The 20,223-nt window shown below is 43.8% G+C and overlaps 1 protein-coding gene across 1 annotated transcript in view; it reads right to left on the bottom strand.

Moving 5' to 3' along the window:
* The window catches only part of csmd2 (CUB and Sushi multiple domains 2), a gene marked incomplete at its 5' end in the record, with an annotated part of 568,918 nt that overhangs the window by 257,218 nt on the left and 291,477 nt on the right, over positions 1–20,223 (bottom strand). The window contains 7 exons of the mRNA XM_080735514.1: positions 4,128–4,319; positions 6,475–6,631; positions 7,670–7,839; positions 12,389–12,577; positions 14,885–15,100; positions 16,235–16,351; positions 18,212–18,400. Of these exons, the coding sequence (XP_080591640.1) occupies positions 4,128–4,319; positions 6,475–6,631; positions 7,670–7,839; positions 12,389–12,577; positions 14,885–15,100; positions 16,235–16,351; positions 18,212–18,400 (1,230 nt within the window). The remainder of the gene's footprint in view (positions 1–4,127; positions 4,320–6,474; positions 6,632–7,669; positions 7,840–12,388; positions 12,578–14,884; positions 15,101–16,234; positions 16,352–18,211; positions 18,401–20,223) is intronic.

The following is a 20,223-nucleotide window of genomic DNA, read 5'->3' as shown; positions in this document are numbered from 1 at the left end:
TTCTGTTATTTACAATGGCGGGAAAACACACGCTTAACACCGGTGCCACCTTAACCTGTCTCTCGCTGGAGAAAGAGGGGGTTTGTTGCCTTGCTTTAAGAACCCTGTGTTATTGTTTTTTTTTTATGAGGCCAGGGGGAGACGGGTGTCTGGAGTAAAAAACTAAATCAACTCCTGTAACCTCCAGGTGACTGGCGGCTCCCTTGATGCTTCTCAAGCGCTCCACTCGCTCCTTCCTACAAAAGAGCCACATCTCCTGGTCTTCTCCTCCCAACGTGGTGGTGTATGTACGGGCTGTTTGTAAAGGCTGAGCATCCAGCAGAAGGGGAGCACGGCGAGGACAAGCGTGTTCGCGTTTTCCTCCTGACTGTTGTTTATTCCACTATGTAAAATTACCTGTCAGGGGGGGGGGGGGTGCAGCGGGAAGCGGGTGCCAAGCGCTTTTATTGTAATCAATAAAAGATATGCTGGATGCGTCATTGCGACTCCACACACAATGTGTGTGTGTGTGTGTGTGTGTGTGTGTGTGTGCGCACGCGTGTGAGAGAGAGACAGAGAGAGAGAGAGAGAGAGAGAGACAGAGAGAGAGACAGAGAGAAGCGATGTGTAGGATGGTGGTGCTTAAGCAGTGATTTTATGGGCAGCTGCTACTGTAAATGGAAAGATGATAAAATCATGACGAACACGTATACTGAAATGGATGGGTGAACAGGAGGACTTGTCAATCTTGTGCATGAGTGTGTGTGTGTGTGTGTGTGTGTGTGTGTGTGTGTGTGTGTGTGTGTGTGTGTGTGTGTGTGTGTGTGTGTGTGTATGTGTGTGTGTGTGTGTGTGTGTGTGTGTGTGCGTGTGTGTGTGTGTGTGTGTGTGTGTGTGTGTGAGAGAGGAGTGAAAACCCTGGCATCATCTCCTTTTTCGTAAAAGTAGATCCTGTACTGTAACGTTAGCTCTTTGTCCTCTCATGGCCAGGAGGAGGGGACAGACAACAACTAGGTGCCCCCTGTATTGCTGACATGGCGAAGAAGTCTTATTTTAGCCACAACGACGGCAGAATGGAATCGGAAATGGGGGCATTTGCAGTCGTGATGCGATACAGATGTGAGGATCTAAAAGGGACACAGCAACTTGACGTGATGGTGCATTCGCCACAACGGTGCCAGGTACCACATAATCGGGGAACATGAAGGGAAAATCAAGTTTACCCTAATGAAAGTTATAGAGCTCCAGTTTAAAAATAACAAAAACGTTATTATTAACACCCATGGAGCCAAACTCGTTCAGTAACGAGATACGGCCACTGGAGGTCGCTGTGCCAAAAATCAATTGTCTCGTTAAGGAACGAGACAAAGGGTTAACTGTGCAGTGTGCAACTGCGCGCATGTTGTGTTGTCTGTGAAAGACCCTGGTCCATACGTCATAACGTGGCTCGCACAGAAACAAAATGGAGCATCTAGGCTGCATTGATTTCTATTCTATGCTGAAACATAAAAAGGGCTTTATCTCTGAATAAGGTGAAAAGAACGCCAGGGAAGCAGAGATCTGCCTGTTTTCACGGCGACACTTTACTGCGATGGTCGGCCCCGGTTTGGATTTTAGTTTCGCGTTTGTAAACAAATAGATTATCTTCCTCAATCGTCAGTGGACACTCACGTGCACACGCACGAAGCTTCCGAGGCTCTTCAAAATAAAGCGTAAGTGAACCGCGGCACCAGCAACAGCTAGAAATGTTAGAAACCTTGGCGGCCGTTGTGTTAACAACAAAATCTAGCAAACAACAACCATCAACCAATCGATCAGCACCACGGACAGCAGCCGCGGTTATTCCCTTATTACCCAGAGGCCTGGCTTCATCTGTCACTCCTAGCGCAAAAGCTTTTCCTCACCTCGTCCAGGTGTTGTGCATCTGAGCCAACAGTATTGCATATTAATTCTTTGGAGGGCTGAAATCTCCACCACTTTTGGTGTTTGTGTTAATATGTATAACTGAGCATACACAGCCATGGTGGCGACCAGAAGCACACCTGCTCTAAATCCAAGCATTAGACCAGGGGTGCCAACACTTTTTTGACTTGAGAGCTCATTTTAAAATGACAAGCTCAACATGATCTACCCACCCAAAAACAATGTACCCGAGGGGATCTTTGGAATAGCGGTCTACCTGTCATGTGGTCTACCTGCACAGCCTTTGTGATCTACTGGTAGATCACGATCTACCTTTTGGGCACGCCTGCATTAGACATTAACTCATTGCATGCCAGGCCCGATAGTCCCGAGATTTTTTCAATGTCTTTCCCTGCCAGGCCCGATAGTCCCGAGAATTTCCGCCATTTTGAAAAAAAAAATGTAGTAGGCATGATAGAAATCGCGAAATTGCATGTTTAACCCCCATAGCAACCCCATCTATCAAACATGGCAGCCATCTTTGTTTACATTTTAGGAAAACATAATGGCTTGTATCTCATGAATGCCTGAACGGATTTCCATTCGGATTTTTTTGTTTGAAAGCTGTGAGCAATGTGGACACACATGGTGCATTATCTAGGCATGGGTGTGCATGATCCGTGCACTATGAATTACATGGAAGTCTATGGAGACCAGAGGCACCATAGAGTATGAAGGTATTGTTAAATGGCGGGGAATGTGTTAACAGCAACGTTCTCTGAGAAATGTTCTCACTATCAAATGGAAGCTAAAAAAAAGAACCACACGTCAGAAGAAAACGAGGAACCCACAGAGCTGTCTTGGACCGGTACGAGCCGAGCCGGGCCAGGCCAAGTGCTCTGGCTCACATTGTCAACAGTTTACACTTCGACAGATTCCAGAAACTAGGTCATGTAGTCCCCCTTGCTCGGCTGCACTTGGTTTATAGTTCAGCAGTTCACAAAGCACCACATTTACTATTGATGAAATGTATGAGGCAAAGCGGATAAGACAAGGTAAATAACACATAGCATGCAGTAACATAACGTCGTGGTCGGGTGGAAACCTCGTATCTCCAAGTTTCAAAATTGTATGTTCTTTCGCAAAGTAAAGCCCTGCTTCATCAGACAAGGCTGTCGCACAAAAGTAGTGAAAACAGCAGATCTACAAGCACACAACGCCTCGCGGTGCGAGGCGTTGTGTGCGAACGGTTTTGGACATACAAGGTTTTCATCGGACAACGACGATAAGATAGATAACAACGTCGCGTAACATAGCATAATGTAACAGCGCAATGAAACATAGTGTAACATAACCTACCGCAGTGGTTCTCAACCTGTGGGTCGGGACCCCTAGGGGGGTCCCCAAATTATTCTCACTCAACAGTATACAAATCGACATAAAGTGTAGAGAGGGTATAATGCACATTTCTAACGTGACAATTTAAGGACTTTTAATACCCCTAAATTGACAAATTAAACATTGGACAAATTGTCAAATATTAGGCAGAAATTGTGAAAACAGCCTATCTACATGCTCACAACGCCTCGCAAAGCATGGTGAGCAATGAGCATGTGAGCAGCCTGAAAAGGTTAAGAACCACTCTAGCGTAAGACAAAATCATGGTGCAATACGAGTGGAATGTAACATAATCCAACGTAGTGGTAACGTTATCTAACGCCATGTCACGTATAACATCACCTTATGGCAGTGGTTCCTTTAGGGGGGCCTAAATTGACACATACAGGTATGTAACTCTGACAGATGGAACAAAATTGGTGCCACTTGTACACTGTCAGAGTTAAAGGGGCCACACCATAACATTCTAAAAATCCCAATCAACTCTAAGCCTTGGTTTTCATTTCTGTGATTTTCTGAGTGGGTGTATCATTCCAATTTTAGCCCAAAGACAGCACCCCATTGCCAACAAAGGGCATTTTGGTATTGCATCTGATCGGCTTGGAATTAGAGACAGACAGAACATGAAAATTCAATATCCGAGTGTTTGTTTAGGCTAAAAACTGTATAAAATCATATTATGGACCAATATTTATATAAAATATATATTTTTAAAAGCCTCCCCTTTAAGGGAAGTGTGAAGTGTGTTGAGAAACACTCAAACTACTGGCAATGAAACCCTTCATTTCACCATATCCATTGTCACATGACAGTGGGATCCCAACCATACAGCGGCGCTCCAGACTTACCGACACAGAGAGGCAGGGGGCTGTCCCAGGACCTCCGTTCGCCCCTCAGACACGTCAGCACCTCGGGGCCCTTCAGGGTGTAGCCGGGGTCACAGCTGTACGACACGGTGCTCCCCGCAAAGTGGCCCTTGTCCTCCCGCTTGTAACCGAACTGAGGGACGCCCGGGTCCTCACACTTCACCAACTCGAAACCTGGCGGAGGACAGGACAATGGAGGAGGAGGGCAGTGAAGAAGATTGTTTATTTATTGTTTATTTAACAACCCATTTAGGCCTAGAATTATTGAATGCTTTAACTATTGAAAAATAGCAGATATACAAGCTCACAGTGCGGCACCGAGTGCCGCGCTGCGAGCTTGTAGATCTGCTATTTTTGAAAAAGTCGTGAAAATGTGTGCAAATCTTTGAATACGGTATGTATTTTTAAAGCGAACGTTTGTAACTAAAATTTTGCTTCTGGGGGGTCCCTGGAACTAAATGTTTTGAGATGGGGGTCCGTGGCCAAATACATATCAGTTTGGGGGTCCTTCACATTAAAAGGTTTGAGAAGCACTGACATTGTAGTCTCTCAAGAACAGACACAATAATGTGTACCCGTTCTAAATGGGTTAAGAGATCCCCATTAGTCACTGCCTCAGCAGTGACAATTCTTCCTGGGGTCAAATTACAAAATTACAGAGACATTGAAGACGACAAGCACAAATGAAATTGCAATTCAATGACATACACATGTACAGTACATACGATAAAAAAAACAAAAGAATAAAACCTAGTAAATGATTTGGTGCCCGTCATGTGCTCATGTTGGACTATGCAAGGCAGGGGTGTCCTCTTCCCTGAGACAAGCCTAAACCTGACCGCATACCCAAAGTACTAACAGTGCACATGCCCAGAACACTCTAAAATGAATTTAGACAAAAGAAAATAGGTCAAAGGAGAAACAGATTATAATAGGTTATCCATGCACAACTCAAAATGTGAGTTAAGGCAAATTAAGCCCTATACTTTATACTTGGGATATACAAGGCAAACTAAAATGTGTCTTTTTGGGAGGGGGCTGTTTGCCCTCCTCCCCTTTCTTTAAACTTAATAGTCAATTTGTAGGTCAAAGGAATGAACCAGACCCCCTGTTGTGCCTTTGTCTAGCTGGGGGCAGGATATCACCTAAAAGTATATATCCAATAATGTGGGTATATGCCCAGTATACCTGTAAAATAACAGTCATATAATCGACCAGTATATGTCAGATAATCTCTCTTTTCACCCAGTGAGAAGATGAAGATAATACGGTCAATAGCGGTGGGAGGGAGGGAAGGAAAACAAAGAAACAAGGAGAGATGAAAAAGAGATCAGAGTGAGCCTCCAGGCTACTCCATCAGGAAGTTTGTATTCACTCAACATGCACACGGTAACCCTGGCCCACGCTCAAGAGTCTGCACAGGGCTTTGTTATCACCTGAGGGTCAAAGTGGCCTAGTGGCGTTTCTGTTCGGTATGTGCGTGTGTGGTAGCCAAGGACGTCTCCACATAAAGTATGTACTAGGACGCACCCTGGCCACAATATCCACTGTGGGCGGCTTAACTGAAGTGGCGGAAGTGCTGCGGTTAAGGGAACTTACATCACACAGTGCAGGTCTGCCAGCGAAACAAACCTAAATAGAGTGTAGCTCTTAACTCGCTCTTAATAGGTGTCCTTTGTCAGAATCCATGTTTTTGTTTGGATATTGTTTATTACGAGCACAACCGAAGGGTCGGGAGAAGTAGAACAGTTTTATTTGCCAGCGGGGAATACACCACACTGTGAGAAAACAATAACATCCGGTGAAATTCTCCCAGCGGAAGTAGCACCGTTCTATGCCGTATCAGCCTCACGCCGTAACCAGGCTTTTCTCTTCGCAGATGAGTACGCCTGGCTACGCGAGGTTAACTAGGACGTGGCGTACTAGATTGCATGACTGCACAAACAGAAGGCATCTTGTGTCACACAAGATGTCTGCCGGCTGTGTGTGTGTGTGTGTGTGTGTGTGTGTGTGTGTGTGTGTGTGTGTGTGTGTGTGTGTGTGTGTGTGTGTGTGTGTGTGTGTGTGTGTGCGCCTCTAGCTTAGGACATGTCCACAGGTTAGTAGGTAGTATAAGTAGTTGGCAAGTAAACCTCACACTGCCAGAGAAAGTTGCTACCTTGACCTTTGGCCTTGAAATAGCAGATACATAGCCAGCGGTGGACACTAACAAAGTACATTTACTTGAGTCATGGACTTAAGTACACATTTTGAGTATCTTTACTAGTGCTAGTATGCGTGCATGTCGTCTGCGTGCTTTGAATGAATGAATGAATTTGTCGCCACTCACTGTTGAAGTGCAGCTCGAAGCCCTTGCTGGTGTTGTCTGCGTTGCTGATGAACTCCAGCCACATGGAGCTGGACGTGGTGTTGAGGACGCTGTCCAGCAGCTCACTGCCCGTGAACGCTCCCAGCAGACGGGCCTGGCTGCTGCTGCCATCAAACACCTACAGGGGAGCAGGAGAGAGACAGAGAGAGAGAGAGAGAGAGAGAGAGAGAGAGAGAGAGAGAGAGAGAGAGAGAGAGAGAGAGAGACAGACAGAGAGAGACAGAGAGAGACAGAGAGAGAGACAGAGAGAGAGTGAGACACACACACACACACAACCAGGGAAGAATGGGTTAGAACAGAGGTCTTCAACAGGGTGTCCGGGACCCCTGGGCAGGGGTCTTTAACGTTTTTGGTCCAAGGACCCCTTAGCCGAGAGAAAGATGAAGCAGGGACCCCCACAACCTTAATGTAGATTCCATATAGTTTCATCGTTTGACAACACAATCATCAGTGTATTTTGGACTGATGTCAATTTGTGTTTTCAGATATTTAACCACTGTCAACACTTTAAACTTGACCCTTTCCCCTCCACACCAAACCTTTTGCCGAAAATAGCCGATCTACAAGCTCACTGCGAGGCGTTGTGAGCTTGTAGATCTGCTATTTTCTGCAAAAGTTCTCCGAATATGGACGTTAGGGTTCAAGTGGATAAAAAAGGAGAAAAAAAGTTTCTATCACACAAAGATTTGGAGGAGCCCCTGTAGTAACTCTGAGGACCCCCTTTAACATGAACACATTAACATGAATCCAAAATACACTGATGATCGTGCTGTCAAACAATGAAACTATATGGAATCTATGAACAGGTTGTGGGGGTCCCTGCTTCATCTCTCTCTCAACTAAGGGGTGCTTGGCCTGAAAACGTTGAAGACCCCTGGGTTAGAAAAATTGCTAGACACATCATACGTGCACAAACCCAGCGCACACATACACACAAATACAAGCAAATACACACCCACTGGTGCTGTAAAGAAACTCTACGCGGTATCCGCTGTAGTGTTCTTAGAACCTATAAGATATGTCCTGAGTGGCTGGAACTACCCCTGAACCTGCTAACACGCCTAAATTACAGCCCCACAACATCTCTCTCACACACGCACACGACACATGTACACACGCACACATGTACACACGCACACACACACTCCTCTTTTACTTTCAGCATGTCGTCCTCCTCCAGCCTGAAGTCTCGTGCGCGGAGCTGGATGCCTTTGCCAGGCTGCGTCTGGATGGAGTAGATGCACTCGTGGTTGTTGCCGTAGTAACCGGGGTAGTTGGGAGAGAGCAGAACCCCTTGCATGCCAGTCACGGACGAGCCACACTCGGCTGGAGCAAAAGACAGAGAGAGAGAGAGAGAGAGAGAGAGAGAGAGAGAGAGAGAGAGAGAGAGAGAGAGAGAGAGAGAGGGCAAAGGTGTTGGAGAGAGAAGAGAACATGTCAATCGCTATATGCTTGAATCTAACATCAAAAGTGGAATTATTGGTGCTAGCATGCTGAGGTGGATGAGGAGGTGATGGGCTGAAATATGGCCAGCGACGACCGCATTCGAAACCGACACTGGGACTGTCTGCCTAATTACACTGCAATCTGAATAAAATTAGCTGTCATTTCAACTCTATTTGCGTTAACGCATTAGAAAGAAGAAAAACAGCAATGAAGAGTGGGGGGAGGGGGAGGAAATGGGATTGGAACCCAAATATGTCCAGACTTTTAACTTAGCGCTTTCATGAAGAAGGGCGATGATGGGGAATGATGATGAGAACATCTGAGGGAGATGAAAAATGAAGTTTGCATAAGCCACTGAGAAAGAAGAGTCCCGACAACAGCTGCATAGAGTACACAGCAACACAGAACGTAGCATCGCTGTCAACCGTGGAAGATTTGAATTTATCTGGAGGCAGAACAGACTGAGCAATTCAAATCAACAGCCTTACTTTCCCCACATATTCCATATAAAGGCGAGAAGAAGCAGAAAGCGGCCTCGGAAAGAAATAAATGTATTTCGGTTCTGAAATTGCTTGACCTACTTTCCGCACGTCTATAAACTTTGAACACAAAAACAAAGAGCGTAAGCAACATACTTCTCGTCTGTGCAAGAGGAACTCTGTGCCTGTACTCTGTGCCTGTGCGTGTGCATATATTTAATATGCTTAATAACAAAGCAGCACTACGTGACTTTCCTCTTCTACCCTGGATTTGAACCCGGTGCTGATATTTGTGGCAGATTTTGTGGCAGATCTTGTGTCTAGGTGAGCACACATGACCTTTGACACAATCATGTCTCAATGGAAGAGCAGGGAGACAAAATACAAGCACCCCAATTGTCCAAGTTATTGTATTAACATACTCTGCCATAAAGATTGGACAAAATTATTTTATCCATAACAATACAATGGCAGTTTCGTCTGGTTCCGGGCTAACATAGCGAGGCTTTAAATACTCGCATCCTCTGAAATGTCAGCGCTGTGGTGTAATGGTGCTCAACCCCCAGGGGGGTCCCCAAATTATTTTGGGCGGTCCCCAGATGATTCATTTAATGTGCAACATTGTTTTCTCACGAGTAACATTAAACAAACCAACATGAAGTTTAAGTGTATAGAGGGTATATGCACATTTCCAAAGTGACAATTCAAGGACTTTTAATGACTCTTAAATGACAAATTAAACATTGGTCAAATTGTCAAATATTAGAGGCAGAAATTGTGAAAATAGCAGATCTACATGCTCACAACATCTCGCAACGGCTATTTTCTCAATGTTATACCGTGTTATACAAAATGTAATGCCTCGACTCTTAGTGCTCGTCAGGGTGGGGGGGGGGTCCCCAGTTAAAATATGATTATTTCGGGGGTCGCGGCCTGAAAAGGTTGAGAACCACTGGTGTAATGAACTACATTTTGCAGTAGCTCGCTGCTAATAGTTCAACCACATTCATACAGCATGATTCAAGGTATTATCTTCTTTCCCATTGCCACTGCTTCCCTACTGTAACAGAAATCCCTTTGACCAGCCCTTGACCCCTGCCTGCTGTGAAGGCACCACACCCCCAGGCAGTGCATTCGTCAGACAGCCATCAGCGTCATGTTTGACCTTTTGTTTAGTGTAAGTGCAATCAGGGGCGTCACAAGGGGTAGGAAAGTGGGACTGAGTTACCGGGGCCCAAGGTGGAGTGGCCCTAATAACTTTATCTATTGAAAAATAGCAGATATACAAGCTCACAGCGCGGCACCGAGTGCCGCGCTGCGAGCTTGTAGATCTGCTATTTTTGAAAAGTTGTGAAAATGTGTGAAAATCTTTGAATATATGTATGTTTTAAGCGAAACATTTCTAACTCAAATTTTGCTTCTGGGGGTCCCTGGAACTAAATATTTTGAGATCGGGGTCCGTGGCCAAATACATACCATCTTGGGGGTCCTTGACATAGGTTTCTTGCACTAATTTTCGCGATTTTTCAAAAAATAGCAGATATACAAGCTCGCAGCGCGGCACTCGGTGCCGCGCTGTGAGCTTGTATATCTGCTATTTTTTCAATAGTTAACTTTCATGGGGGGCCCCGCAGTGAATCCTTGTACCCAGGGCCCAGAATTTGGTGTGACGCCCCTGAGTGCAATGGTGAGCATTGCTCAGTGCCAACGCAACAACGGTGTTGACGTGGAATCTCCCTAATCTCCGCCCAAGGAACAATTCCCTGTTGCCCTACTTAAGGATATGACACTGACGAGCTCCGCAGACAAAACCTACCTTTTTAAATAATTGTAGGGCCATACAAACCAAGTAAAAGTGCTGAAAGTAAAAGTGCAAAATGTTTGAAAATAGCTGATCTACAAGCTCACAACGCGTTGCATCGCGACATGTTGGAAGCGTGTAGATCGGCTATTTTCAACTAGTCTACGTATAAAATAGGGCTAAAGTGGATTAATGTATGTTTTATAATATCATCATTTATATCTGCAAAATAACTTGTAACAAGTTTTGAAATAATTGTAGTGGAGTAAAAGATGGATCTGAGATGGAGTAGAAGTAAAAGTATTGAAAAATGGAAATACTCAAGTAAAGTACAAATACCTCAAAAGTACAGTACTTAGTTATTTTACACCACTGGGGACAACGATGTCTGAATCAATACAAATCAATAAATACCATTAACCGAGGTTTCAATCATAATTCATTCATTCATAATTCAACCTCCGGTGTGAAGTAATTGGTACGGTAGCTTGCAACAATGCAACAATACTTGTTAACGTCTGAAATCACTAACAACATGACCGGTGTATAAAGAAAATATAAATGAAGAGAAGCTTCAGACATGCCGTTAATTAGACTACAGTATGTTAAAAACCATACGAGCGGCAAGGACGCGCGTGAAGGTCAATCATTGTCGTACCGTAAACACTCCGTCTTCACGCCAATACACTAATGCAGCCATTACGAGTCTCGCGCGTCATAAAATTAGCACACGGATCAAAATCTACGACTCTGGACGCATCGTTTCCCCCCCCGGCCCGAGTCTCGCCCACGAAAGTAAATCGATCAAAGTAACATGTTTCATTTCTTATATTAAGCCATCTTTCGTCTTAAAACAACCCTTCTCTCTCGTCCTTGACTTTGGCAAAGTCAAAAGGCTCTCCCTCTGATCTTACAACCCCCCCCCCCGCCCACCCACCCTCCCCACAACCCCCATCGCCGCGAGCAAATAAAGAACCGTAGCGTGGCTAGATGAGGAGACAGGGGGGGGTGAGGGTGGGGGCAGAGAGACTCAAGGTCACCGGCGATGGACTCCATGGATGTGAAGAGGGCAGAATATCGTTGTAGTCGGATGGAAACCTTGTATGTCCAAAACCGTTCGTTTTGTATTTATCATTTAAAAACCGATTTAAAATAGTGAAAATAGCCGATCTACAATTTTGTGCGGCAGCTCTTGTATGATGAAGCAGGGCTTCGCTTTACGGAGAAAAGAAGAAATACAAAATTTACACATTTGAAACTTGAACCCACTGTCGGAGGGAAAACTACTTTTCATTGGTTCAATATTTATAAAGTCTTCAGACATAACCACTTTCATCTTTAATTAATAAAAAGAAAATAGACAAAATAGAAGCTGAAAACGCATCGTGACACACTGACAGCTTTCCTTTCGCCTACTTTTGTGTGACACTGTTTAACGACGACAACATATGGCATTCATTTACAAAACATAATTATGTAGATGTAGCACAATCTGCAGGACAAGTCCCAACTACAATTCGCTGCTTGTACCTTTATAAGTCAGTGGCAAATAAAAAATAAAAGAATCTTGAATCGTGGACAAAGTTGAACTATGGACACTGGAGATACAAGATTTCTTCACAACAGCAACGGTATGCGACATACTTTACTAAAATGTCTATGTGCACGTGTGTACTGTATGTCTGTGGGTGGGTGCCAGGGACGTGCAGAGAATGTTAGAGAGGCAGGGGCTTAAATTTCTAAAAGGGCCTTTTGGTGAAAATATCGAAAATAGCACACCTATCGGTTATTTTCAATGCTTGATTTCTACACAGGGAGGACAATTCTTTCAACATAAGATGCTGCATTCAAGTTCAGGAGCGTTTGGACAAGGCAATTCTCTTGAATGCTGCCTTCAGGTATGGCATGGAAAGAGGGCATTTGCCTTTCTCTCACCATAGTAAAAACTGCATTCATGGTCTGGAGAGGGCACTTTTTACAAACGGATAAAAGGGCAGGGCTAAAGCCCCCTTTGATGTCTATGTGTACACATGCCTGGTGGGTGCAGAGATATAATGATGATGATAAGGGTGGTCAGGGGATGGTGGGGGACATGGGGTGGGGGGGGAGGAATACTAAAGCCAAAAAATAAAAGCATGTGACCACCTACCCACACACCTTGGCAGAGGGGAGCTCCACACCCGCCTCCTGCCCCCCAGACACACCACGCGCGCCGGCCCCTCCAGGCGGTACCCCGGGAAACAGGAGAAGATGAGGCCGTCCCCGACGCCATACAGCAGGCCCTTCCTGGTGCTGTAGGGGGGGATGCCCGGGTCGTCGCACGGCTCCAGGTCGTACTCTGGAAGCAAAAAGGTTGATCTGTTATACAGCAGTATTAGGGAGGGGTTGTTTTTAATGAGGGGTATTACTAAGCCCTGATATAAAATGACATGACGCTACCTCTAAATTGGGGGGAAAATCAATGACCCTCCCCAAGCATAAAAAAAAAATATGGGCTCCACTCTATGCTATGAGGGCTGCTGGTTTCTGCTGGGGAAACTGGACAACGTAATTAAACCCCATGGGCAATCATTTGGGATCAAAATAAGTAGGAACATGAGCAGAGATGTTATTTTGTGCAGAGTTGCCCTTTAAATAATGTCAGTCCATTATTTGACCTGAGCAGTTTTTGTTTACGAAGCCTAAAAGCCAAACAGAAAGGTGTTTAGATTTTTATTATGTTCCAATGTTCAATGCCAAAAACACAATTAAATAGTCTAGTAAAGGTTTATGATGGTGACAGCCCTGACCAGGTATGCTGCCGTCTGTGTTTCAGCCTAAATTGGTTCATTTGAAGTTTCCTCCTTCATTCTTCTCCCCAATGTTAATGTCACATCGTCTGAGGTGAATGTCATTAAATATTTCCCGAAGACACACTTAACGAGGACAGCTACATTAAGATGAGGCCATTAGGTGTGTGTGTGTGTGTGTGTGTGTGTGTGTGTGTGTGTGTGTGTGTGTGTGTGTGTGTGTGTGTGTGTGTGTGTGTGTGTGTGTGCGCGCAAGCACGCGCGTGCCTGCAGTGATGGAAGAAAGGGTATCAGCACCACAATGTAGAATTAAGAGAGTAAAAGTTAAGTAAAAGTCTTGTGTTCAAAAGTAACTAGTAACTAAGGATTTCAAATAATTGTAGTGAATGAAAAGTATTTGCCTTGGTTATTGGTGGTGATTGGTGGAGTAGAAAGTATTGAAAAATGCAAATACTCCTGTAAATAATACCTCAAAATACAAAATACAGTACTTCCAACACCGGTGTGTGTGCGTGCACATGTGTGTGTGTGTGTGTGTGTGTGTGTGTGTGTGTGTGTGTGTGTGTGTGTGTGTGTGTGTGTGTGTGTGTGTGTGTGTGTGTGTGTGTGTGCGCGTGCATGCGGAGGGCACATTTGCCCTCGTTATTTATGGAAAACAAGTCAATTACAAATCTTAAAAGATAAAAAAACTGCATCTGCTCAGGTCTCCCTCTTAACTCATACCTCGCGATCCCCGTAGAGCCCGTAGATTTCCCGCTGTACCGCGCTGCCATGCCCGTAGAGCCCGCATAGTTTAATTAGCTTTAATCATTATTAAAGGATTAAAAGTATTAGCGCAGATTTTTGCTGATTCTGGCTCTTTAGGCCCACCCCCCTAACTGTATCCGTACATTTCCGGTCTGGACCGGATCCAGCTTTCCGTATCCAGTCTGAGCCTGGGCCATAGTTTTACTGTGTAACAGAAGTGGAAGCTACTGGGCGATGGAACGCTCGTTTTTCAATCTGATTTTTGCGTTTGGAAACTTTGATCCAGTCTCTACACGCCTGGATTATGATCCCCGCACATATCGTGCGTTTTGTGCGCGAACGTGTCCACGTGTTACCATAGCGCACAGTTGGCTTTTTTCAATGCTTTTTCATGTAAACACTGGCTGATAAGCAGAGATACAGCGTGGCAACGGATATGTCTTTTTCAATGGGGTTTTTTGTATTCGAAAGCTTGTCACCGAGTCTACACGTCTACTAGATGAGTCGCGCACAGATTGTGCACGATGCGTGCGCGTGCCCACGTTAAAAGGTAAGGACAATTTGGCAGCTGCTTACTACAGCTATGTTTAAAATGGCAGAGAAAAAGTTAACTCTCTTCATGAATAATCTCCGTAATAAACGTCTTTTTTTCCCTCCAATGGTTTCCAGGGGCGTTTTTATGTAGAAAGCTGGCCCACCCATCGATTTGGCCAAAATGATGATGACATTAACCCAAATATATATATTTTTTTGTGTGATCATCGTCTTGCAGTACTTTACAACTGTTGCTCCGATGATGCATCTTTTACACTAGCAGCAGTTGGCTACTGTGTGTTTGGAGGGGGAGTGTTAGTTTATATTTGGAAATGTGTTGTTGGGATGAAGTGCAATGCTTTGTATAAGCCTATTAATTATTGTTCATTGATAATGCTGCCAGCACGCGTTTTAACCCCCCAAAACCCTAATAATTTACAGAGAAAACCCAAAAGAATCCTGAAATTACACACAAGAGACCCCCCTGTGCCCACCCTGAAGTTGCCAGGCCCAGCCTATTTCTCTGTTCTGGCTGCGCCCCTGATGGTTTCATGATGTAAAATGACCATCCTTACCAGAGAAGGTGATGTTGAATCCTTCGTAGGAGACAGAGAAGTCGGACAGGAAGCGGATCTGCGCGGTGTAGTTCCCAAACAGGCCTGCGCTGAGTGGCGAGGGCAGTGTGGAGCCGGTCAGCCTCCACAGGGGCTGGGAGAAGCTGCCATTCTCTGTCACCAGCAGGTGGTCATGTGGGCTCTCCAGGTGGAAGGTGTGGAAGGTAAACTGCACACCTGAGAGAGAGAGAGAGAGAGAGAGAGAGAGAGAGAGAGAGGGATATACACTTTAAGCAGCTCCACTAATCATCAACGTAGATTTAACACTAAACAAGGCTCTAATTCGTTCTCTTGTTATACCATCAACATGTGTAACGCCCTTCCGCAAGCCTTAAAGGAGAGCAAATCCCTAGCCTCCTTCAAAATTGGTATGAAGAGTCACCTTCAGGCGGTGACTAATTGTAAATAGACTAAACCCCCATGCTCCCACCCCCCTGCCCTTGTATTTGATGTTATGCTTTTTCTACTTTTGAAATTGATGTTATCCTAGATAAAATACTATGTTCTATCCGTCTGTCTTTCAATGTTATATGAGATACTTAAAGTGTGGTTCCTGTGGAAATAAGCCATAGTGCTTTCTAGGATCTCCTTTTAGTTGACCTTGTACCAGTGATTTGTACTGCCATGAAACTGTACTTTTTTTCTTTTGCAAATTCTTCAATCAATCAATCAATCAATCAATACACCCTGGCGTCTCTATATTGGGCATGTTCTCATTGTAGCTAAAATGTTTACACATTTTCCAAAGAAATGTAAAAACAAAAAATGCCAATCTATAGTTGTCAGGTGGTAGATTGGCTATTTCCACTATTTGTCATAATATGACAATGTACCTAAGTGGTTGAATTTGAATGCATCATTCGTGTTAGCTTCAATCTATACATATGAATCGGATTGCTGGTGAAAACTGTAATTGATTCTTTCATAATACTGAATATAGGTACTGCACCAAAAATAAGTTTGGATGCAAATTAAATGAAAAACATTCATTGAATGTGTCACATTACAGAGACCAAACATCTGACAGTTTCAGTGTGGAATCTTCTCGGTTCGTGTGAAATACAACCGTATGTATTTTGCATAAAGCATCAATCCCACCTTCTTCCTTTCCTTTTGGCAAACATGTTACGCCCACGCAGTGAGATTGTTTCACAATGAACTCGTGTCAAGGACCCCCAATGAGCCACGAGCGCTCTTGCGAAAGGGGACCCGACTCGAGACTCATCCCTTGGCACTATATAGCTCTGGGCCAGTCTCTGGGGGTTTACACGCGAGAAGATGACACTGTAAGTGGAATTGAATTAGACTCACCTTTGCCATGTGAGGATTCGATCATCCACGTGCAGTTGAGGTTGTGTGGGTAGAAGTCTGGGAAACCAGGGGAGAGGATGGTACCGGTGTTGCCCAGGATGTAACCTCCACACAGTGCTGGGTCAGAGATGGGGAGAGGGCGGAATGGGTGGGGGAGAATATTTTGTTAGGATTTATTAGGATGGATTGTATCTCCAAGTTTCAAATTTGTACGTTCTTTCGCAAAGTAAATCCCTGCTTCATCATACAAGGCCGTCACACAAAAGTAGTGAAAACAGCAGATGTATAAGCACACAACGCCTCGCGGTGCGAGGCGTTGTTTGCTTGTAGATCGGCTGTTTTCACAAGTTTAAATCATTTTTAAAATGATAAATGCAAAACGGTTTTGGACATACAAGGTTTTCATCGGACAACAACGACTTGCATTTGAGTAATACTTGACCAGTAGTATTGATACTTTGACTCAAGTACTGGAGTTGCATATCACCATCACACACATACTCAAGTTTATCATTCAGAGAGAGGGAGAAAGAGAGGGGGAAAAAAAGGTTAAATAAAGAAACCAAAAAGAAAAGAAATACAAGTAGCTTGGAAAATGGAGGGGGACAGAAGAAGGACGATGGGAGGAGAAATGAAGCGACAGAAGAAGAAAAAAAGGGGCAAAGAAAAGTGGATGAAACAAGACAAATGAAATTTACTGAAACGATGGCAAAACTGGTCTTGCGCATTTACAATGCAGTAAAACGCATTTTTACTAGAGGTGCCCTTCAAGAGACCATAAAAGTAGTGGTTGGTATCATCAATATCATTATGGAGTGCAGGGGAATCAATACTGCCTTTAAATATAAAAGCATTTATAGTGGAAATAAGACGGGAAACTCCAAAAGGGTACACTTGAAGGATTTGAAGTCGAAAGCTGGCCACCGCAGAGTGGTCATAATGATTTTTGTCCTTACATAATATAGCCTTTCGTCTTATATAGCCTTTTGGTGTCGGGCAGAAACCTGGTGTCCATATGTAATGCCCTGCTTTATCACATGAGAGAAACAAGCTAAAGCATCCCAAAGAGAGGATCTACAAACTTGTGAGCCAGTAGATCTACTATTTAAGTGTTTGATGATCAACCATTTTCACTGGTGGGATGGTTTCAGGACATACAATTTAAATGAAAATGTTGACAATGAGAACTAATGCTGATCTACATCAGTGGTTCTCAACCTTTTCAGGCCGCGACACCCTCTGAATTTAACCTTATTTGAACTGGGGACCCTGACAAGCCGTAGGAGCTGAGGTGTTCAATTTTGTTTGACTCAGTTCCACAGACTATTATTTGTCTTGTGAAAATAGAGGGTATGCGCTTGACATTATCATACCCGGAAGTTATGTGGGAACGCCTACTGAGTGGCAAAAAAAGTACTTTCTGGCCCTGACAGCCCATACATCCAAACAGTTCTATCTGATTGCATTAAACAACGTTTAAAAAAACCCTGTGAATATCAGCCTCTGTGGGGGGTATTTATATGCAAATATAGTGGCCAATGTCATTGTAATACTAAACAATAGGATTTAATGGTGATGTTAATATGAAAAAAGAACAGGAAAACTAATTATAACATTTTTTTTTAAATTATTTAAAAAATGTTGCCAAAAAGCAACGCCGGGCCTTGCAGGATTAAACTCACTTTGACCCTCGCTTTGCCACTCAAGTTGCCATTCACTGTATGCATGCGAATACCCTCTATAGCCGATCTACATGCTCACAATGCCTTTGATGCCTTTGATTACTTTTGATGGTCTTTTCCGTATAGCTTTTTTTAGGTAATAAAAGGTTCTTAAAGGGACTACACCATGAATTTCACATTTATATATATTTTTTTCTATTTTTTTGGTCTTCCCAGTGTCTCTTCAAGCCCCCCAAAAATACAATTCATTAACTCTAAGCCTAGCCATTCCTAAGTGGACACTTTGGGAGCGTACCATCGCAGGTGGGAAGGGGGCGACTCCACTGGAAGTTGGGCTCACACTCCAGTGGCTCGGGGTCGCTCAGGGTGTACCCCGCCTCGCAGCTGAACGTCACCAGGGCGCCCACGTAGAAGTCGTTGCCATGCCGCTGCCCGTTGACAGGGATCCCGGGGTCCACGCAGTGATCCGACTGCAGCTGTAGGGCTACAGAGGAAGAGAACGTCAACACCTGTGCCCGCGCGCACATGCAAGTACACACGCATGCACACGAATACACCTGTGTGGGGGTTATCCGCACAGACAAACCTTAATTGCCTGGTAGGCTTGAAAAGCAACAGTTTATCCAAAATAGTCCATTAAGGACCCCCAAATAGTCATAGCCTCTGATACACGGTATACAGAGAAATGGCTTAAAATAAATAAATGCATATACTGTATGCATAAATAAAAACATTTATATAAATACTGTGGAAAGATATTTTTTGGACATCTTTGTTTTTTTACAGCAAGGGTTGATATTTTAGATTGTAATTAGAGAAAAGAAAAGATGAGTGTTAAACTGTTTTCAATTACTTCTTTCTATTTTTAGTGATTTTTATGACATTGATTTCAGTGTATGCATGGGGGCATGCGTGCAAGTTCCTAAATGTGTCTTTTTAGACACAATAATCTGTCAATTTCTTTATTACTAGTTACAGTAACACTACTAGCCCCTATAAGTCACAACTGCCCATGAAAGATTGTGGTGCATCTTGGGAACGGCCTTATTGTATCTAAAAATAGACATACATATTTAGCCACTTGCACGCATGTGCCCAACCACTGAAATCAATGTCATTAAAAATACTAAAACGATAGAAATCAATGAAAACGTTTTAACACTCATCTTGTCTTTTCTCTAATTACAATCTAAACCCTATGAACCCTTGTTGTAAAAAAAAACAAAGTTGTCCTTTAAATTACAATAATAATGTTATGAATTGCATTTGAAAACCTATTGCTCAACGTTCACTTTAGTAAATACCCATTAATGAGGATTCTGTGTGTGATTATTAATATGCATGTGTTTAGCGGTGTCTAAACATGTATGACTGTACAGGTGTTACTGTACAGTACAGTGCTACTGCATTACTGTATAATCTGCCCTCATTCCTTTTGTAATTATAGTTGTAGCAGAGGCTTCACAGTGAAATTGAGAGCCTGCAGGGATTAATATTAATGGCCATGCAGTAATACTTACACACATGGCACAGTGAGCACTGTGTGTGTGAGAGAGAGAATGTGCTCGCACACATGCATATATCGTCGTTGTCGGGTGGAAACCTTGTAAGTCCAAAACCGTTCGTTTTGTATTTATAATTGTAAAAAATATTTAAAATCGTGAAAATAGCGATCTACAAGCACTCAACGCCTTGCACCGCGAGGCGTGTGATTGTAGATCTGCTATTTTCACTAGTTTTGTGTGACAGCCTTTTATGATGAAGCAGGGCTTTACTGCGTACAACATTTGAAACCTGGAGATACAAGGTTTCTGCCCGACAGTGACGAACTGACGATATATGCTTCTACTGAGGAATATTTCCCAAGAGTCAAAATGTGCATAATTTCCTCATAAGGATATCCTCAGTGAGTTGAATGAGCACTTCCACTTCAGTGAGAGGCAGCATGTTTGTGTGTGCAGGTGCGAAGTGTGTTGTCAGCAGGGGCCGGTTTAAGGAAGGGGAAAAAAAGAACATCTTAACCACTTCTTACACCCAATACTTCTTCATATGACAAATAGTGGGGGGGAGAGAATATGAATGGATTTATTTAGCTCAGTCTGACCAGAAGCAAGGAACCCCAGCATAGAGAAGAGGGGGGTAAAAAGGGGGGGCATATCGTCACGGTGGGGCGGAAACCTCCCACGTCCAAAACTGTTATACTTTTCTAGAAATCGAACAAAACCTTTCTGAATTTGTGAATATAGCAGATTTACCATCTCACAAAGCATTGATGCATTGTGAGCTTGTAGGTCAGCTATTTTCACA

This window comes from Nannobrachium achirus (genome assembly GCF_963921795.1).
Source record: "Nannobrachium achirus genome assembly, chromosome: 10".
In the NCBI taxonomy this organism is placed as follows: Eukaryota; Metazoa; Chordata; class Actinopteri; order Myctophiformes; family Myctophidae; genus Nannobrachium; species Nannobrachium achirus.
Note: the sequence above shows the minus strand (reverse complement) of the source record. Positions and strands in the feature narration are given on the sequence as shown.